This window comes from Sceloporus occidentalis, unplaced genomic scaffold (assembly GCF_023333645.1).
Source record: "Sceloporus occidentalis isolate IW3139 unplaced genomic scaffold, rSceOcc1.0.p SCAF_233, whole genome shotgun sequence".
Taxonomy (NCBI): Eukaryota; Metazoa; Chordata; class Lepidosauria; order Squamata; family Phrynosomatidae; genus Sceloporus; species Sceloporus occidentalis.
The window spans coordinates 1114450-1120109 of record NW_028317213.1 but is presented as its reverse complement, the minus strand read 5'-3'; the positions used below and the strand labels follow the sequence as shown (position 1 = coordinate 1120109).

Here is a 5660-nt window from a genome sequence, read left to right as displayed (position 1 = left end):
TCACAGCTCGGTGTGCAGAAGGATTTTAGCTTTCTTCATGTTTGTGATTACTGTATGTATGGAAGGAAAAGAAAAGGTTATCTACGGCACACTAATGTCACATAAAGTATGTTTTAGAGGTCACTAGCTTAGTTGCAATAGTCCAAAAAATTGTTCAGTTCCACCTGTTAAGATTATGCCTTCCAATTACAAAACATATATTTTAGTTCTCGTGTACTCACACTCAGGAATATCTCCAGCTTCATAAGCGTAGAGTCTGTTTCCGTATCTGCCAGCAAGGTCTGTCCGGACTGTCATGGAGGGATCTGCAGGTAGAAACAGTGCAAATATTAAGGAGATGGGTTATCAACAAGTCAATTTGTTTTGATAATGTTTAATCGTGAGGGCAGTCAGTGTACAATTAGAGAAAGAAAAATGATATTAAACTGTTAAAGCATTGCATAATATAGGTACAGCTGTGAAGAACTTGAGGGCTTGGAATAGCCTCAGGATCAAAACTTTAGGTGACAGTCCGGTTGGGCAGGGGTTAGGCTAGGTGGACCTAGTGCTTACCTGACACCAAGTACAACTATAAGCGACATGCTATGGATCGCCAATAATTTTCCCATCCTATGTGTTTTGTTCTGTCTGGCAATGTGTTTTTAACCCCCTGAATACTGAGGGCTGCTGGGTTTCCCATGGATCCATTAAGCAATTTAGGTAAAAAAAACTGGAGCACTCAACAAAGCAACTAATAGAATGTTCTCTCTGACTGTTCTCCTTTTAAACAATTTGCACACAAATTCTACATAAGCATCAATGACTCTATATGCCAGTAGCTTTTCAATTATCATTGAAGTTAATAAGCAAATGTTGCAGTAACAACTCACCAACAAAAACGATCCTAGGGACATAGTGTCCGTCTGGAGACTGGTTCTCATCAGCTACAGGATGCTGCAATCAAAGGAAGACAAATATAAATCATTATAGTATCTGCCGCTCTTTGACACAAGTAGGATCTTAGGTAACCTGTGAGATTTCCTCAATACTATTATTGGCATAAGTGACTGCGGTGATGGGTGGTCTGACCTCGATATGTGTACAGTAAAACAGTGGATTCTGCTGCAGCTAATCCATAGTTAAATCAGTAACTAAACTATGCATTAGATAGGACCAGGTCCTTCTTGCAGGAGAAGCTTCTCTAAACCAAAAGTTCTCATTCAAAATCTGTCAATTCCTGCTTTAGTGAATGAATGAATGAATAAATGAATGGGCTGAAACATCCGCTGTAAAACTGATTTATATATAAAAGAGCAATTATGGTGCAAAGCAGTACAGTTACTATAGCGATTAAATAAAATGCTCCTGGTTATTACACTACTTTGCTATTTTTTTACGTAACCACCTATGTTTCTATTCAGCTGGCAGCCAATTATCACTAGCCTACACGGTAAAATAAATTCATGTATTATGAAGAGCTAGGTTCCACAGTATAAAAAGAATATTGTGTTTTAGTACTGTTTCATTTACACTAGAGATTATTGAGTCTAACACACTTACCACAACATTAAGCATTACGAAATCTTCCTGAGCCAGTTTCTGTGCCATTGGATCAGCCACGAAAGCTTTCTTCAGAGCTGTGGGGGTTAGATAGTTTTTTTTTTTTGTTTGTTTTTTTACTATTAACACCATTAAAAGTAAGCATTGAATAATTTGGTTTGCATATCTGTTTCGTTTCCACGAATACATGCATAATGTACGACAATCTTCTACTTCTATAAAATCACCCAAAAGTTCACCCCTAATATATGAGCAGAGCCACATCTTGTACAATAGGCATGACAGTAAGCTAGACTTTTTGTCTTCTTAACAGGAACTACCATTCTTAAGATGAAAGTTTGGGGCACCGAGGGATCTCCACATCTGGTTGGCCATTACGGCAGCATCAATAAAATTAATTTACAAGCCAACACTTCATAAACATAATGTCATTCAAATGAACTGGAAAATGGAGCTATAATGATATACACTGTAGAAGACACAGCTCCCTCAGTTATTCTGTTACTTCAATTTCTATTTGAATCTATTGCTTCCAACCTCACCCTTCGCCTCATCCCACCACTGCAAGGAACACCGCAAGGAACAATGTGACGGAAGATGTATAACTCACCTTGGCTGTAAGGACAGTCTTCCAAGTGGTGAATCACCATTAGAGGCTTCTTTCTACAGAGAGTCACAAGTTAAAAGGTTAAAATGAGTGAGCGTGTCTGTGAATATGTCTACGTTAGAAACGTAAAAGTAATGGGAATGTACTATTTACGCTGACTATCCTGGCAGGATGCAGGGACGATTAGGAACACTTAGCAACGAGGCCCACGCTACTGGCCTACAACCCATTTTGTGCATTATTACAATATGTTCAATGTGCAACAAACTCTTCTGTGCAACATGGGGGTTAGAGAAACTGATGGGCCACTCTAAACTGGGAGGCAATTATAAGCTTGCCAGCAGGGCTTCTCTACCTAACGTATAAGTATCGGTCAGTTCTAGTTTTGTCAGACTCTTTGAATTTATGGGCTGTATAAATAAACGATAATACATTTCTATGTGGCAGGTACTCACGTTTCTCTGGCTTTGGCTAGAGCTTCTTCATAGGTCTGGGCCCAGTTAATGCTGTCTCCCCATCCTAGACGGATATATATCAAATATTAATCAATATAAATCCAAAAAAGGATGCAACTGCAGTAAACAAAGCATACATTTTAATCCTATCAGTGTAGAAAAGTAAAATACAACATACATTTGCCCATTGTTTTACTTTTGATTCTGTTCCTGATATTGAACTAACATATAGCTGGGTTATTTTTATTTTCAGCTGGAATATTATGCTGGACCTGTTCCAGAGTTTAACAAACATAATCCAAATAATAAAAATGCAAGCATGTTTTATCTGCACAGTCTTTTTGGTTAAATGAAGAATAATTAATGGAATTAATAGAAGATGATTCTACGGCTCCAGTATGTGACTGGCAACAGACGCTTACCCCGGGCTAGTGTTTTGGGTTGAGTGACTGAAGCTGATGGCTGTTCTGCTTCAGGTTTTGTGGTGTCGTTGGCATCAGGGGCCGGGGTTGGAGTCTTCTTTGGTTTTCTCAAAGCCGCTTCTCCCAGTGCTGAGCAAAGAAGAAGGATGCAACAGAAGGAAACAGCGGGATGCATACTGCCTGCCAGAGACAAAGTATTAGAGCATCACGACGGAGATCACACACAACAACATGTTCCTCAATCTCATCAATCAGATCCCACAGAATAACATATTCATTTTTACTACATTACAATATTAAAAACTAACTCTGATCCTTGATTTAAGAAAGTGTACCCTTCACAACCACTGTAATTACTCCATTGTATTTGTACACCATGCATAGATAGAAAGAATAAAGGTAACTAGACAAATGTATTCTTCTCACAGATAGTATTTTTAGGTTCATTTGTGGATAGGTACTACTGGTTTCTAACATTCATGTTATCTATCACTTTCTTTTATGTCTGCACTCCCCTGCTTGGTGTAATGTGTGCCTTCAGTGATGTATCTTGCACCTGTAAGCTGTACGCCAGTAAGTATTATTACCTGTCAGTAACATACCTGTGGATGAAGTGTGGTCTCTGGCAGTGTCAGGAGAGCACCTGGATAATGAGTGCTGCAAGTGACATGTGGGGACTTATTTATACTCAACTCAGAGATGGCTTTCAGAGATCAACGTCAGCCTTAAAACCAGGATGTCCTGATCCCTGGAACCCGTCTGACCCAACCCAGATCTCAGTGTATGCAGGGAACAGCCCCTTATCACACCTTGCTTTTTCTTTCAGCCTGCTATTGTTTGCTTAGTGAAGGTATGCAGGGGACACACCCGCAAGCCTGGCTCTCTGACCTGGATGTGTCCTACAATTATTGGCTGATCAGAGCTCTAGTTCTGATGTTCACACGATCCACTGGTATTCACTATTCAGCATCTCGTTGTTTGAGTCTAATTTTCCCTGCATTTTCCAGTAGTTGTCCACTCGCCACCCAAATTTACTAGCAGACAAGGGCATAGGGACTATGGAATCTTAACCAAATTTCTTTTGGTAATGAATGGCGTAGGTCCTTGGCAAGGATGGTGGTTAAATGCTTTCTCACTTTTCTGTCACACAATGAGTTACAAATTTGATGCCAGGAAAATTATGCCAAGGATACAGTCTAGAACAATAGTAAAAGGTGGAGCTATTCTTCCACATCACAAGAGCACAATGAATAGACGGGCCTTTCAGAGTTACTCTTAATGATGGCTCTTCACATACTAGAATACAGGCTGACTATGGTATTGCTTTGTACCATGTTAGCCGCATAAAGGGAAGGAGAACAGTTAGTAAAGATGATACCTTTAATGTTTAATAGAAATATAATCGATTGCAAATTTTCAAGACTATCTAGGTCTCTTCTTCAGGCATATCATACATTTTAAGCAGAAATCACTCAGACATTTATACAGTAACATACAGACAAGACACAAAGATTGTGAATTGAGATTATATTCATAGGCTGACTAGTATTTTTGACCAAAACACATAAAATGCCTGTTCATTCCTTTATGGTCTAAAACATTATGTATTATTTCAATCCTTACAAGAGGTCAATGGGGTTGATTCATCATAACGCATAATGATATTGCAAATTATTATTATTAATGCCATCAAACTCCTAGATTACTGAATATATAGTATTCTCTGGGTTGACCTGATGTCTCATTGTACAGTGCTATGGAATATGATATAAAATAATATTAATAATAATGTCCCCCTTTCAGAGAATAGTCCCATGTTTGAGACTTCTGACTCCAGGGGCGTGCTGGGCCAGGGGGCAATTGCCCCCCAGGCCGCCCTGAATCCGGGCCGGTGGGCTGGCCGGGTGGCCGGCAGACGAACATTCATGGCAGCCGCAAAGTTAAAAACTAAGCGGCTGCCACCGGGACTGTCCGCCGTGCTGGTAGCGTACCTGGCGGGGGCGGTCCGCCTGGAGTGCCGCTCACTGAGGGGTGCCGGCACGCCTCCAAAAACGATGCGCGCGGCAACTGTGGCTGTGCGTCGGGACTTGATGTCAAATCCCGGCGCACAACACTGAAGCCACGCCCACCATCTTCCGCACTCTCTGCACCAGAAGGACGGGACACAGAAGAGGAAGAATGAAGGAGGAGGAAAAGTGACAGTGTCAGAGGAAAGGTAGGAAAATATTAGTAAGTGTGTGCAGTGGCGACTCTAGAAACAGTATATAGGGGGGGCACACAAGATACCACAGTCAAACTGGGGGGGGCATTAATAATTCCCACCATTAAATCATACCACTGAAAAAACATATATATATATATATATATATATATATATATATATATATATATATATAGCCAAAGGTAATGTGCTATGGAATGATACTTTTGTTATTGGACAATACAATACTTGATCATTCAACATGGGAAGCCTGAAGCCACAATTTAGTACGACTAATCCTTGAAATCCTTTAAACAACACAATACCTTAACTTTTGCACTAAATGATTTCAGGGCCTAATATTAGATCCTGCTGCTGATATATATATATTAGCCCCTGCTGCCCATATATATTAACATTAGCCCCAGTTGCCGATA

The 5660-nt window shown here is 40.1% G+C and overlaps 1 protein-coding gene across 1 annotated transcript; it reads right to left on the bottom strand.

Annotated features, from left to right (window-relative positions):
• Positions 1 to 3198, bottom strand: LOC149276604 (anterior gradient protein 2-like). The gene is made up of 7 exons (XM_089503438.1): positions 3024 to 3198; positions 2602 to 2665; positions 2150 to 2202; positions 1540 to 1616; positions 870 to 933; positions 222 to 305; positions 1 to 50 (listed from the first exon to the last, which is right to left on the bottom strand). The coding sequence occupies exons 1-7, from the start codon at positions 3196 to 3198 to the stop codon at positions 1 to 3; spliced, it is 567 nt and encodes a 188-aa protein (XP_089359564.1).
• Positions 3199 to 5660: the final 2462 nt, after the last annotated feature.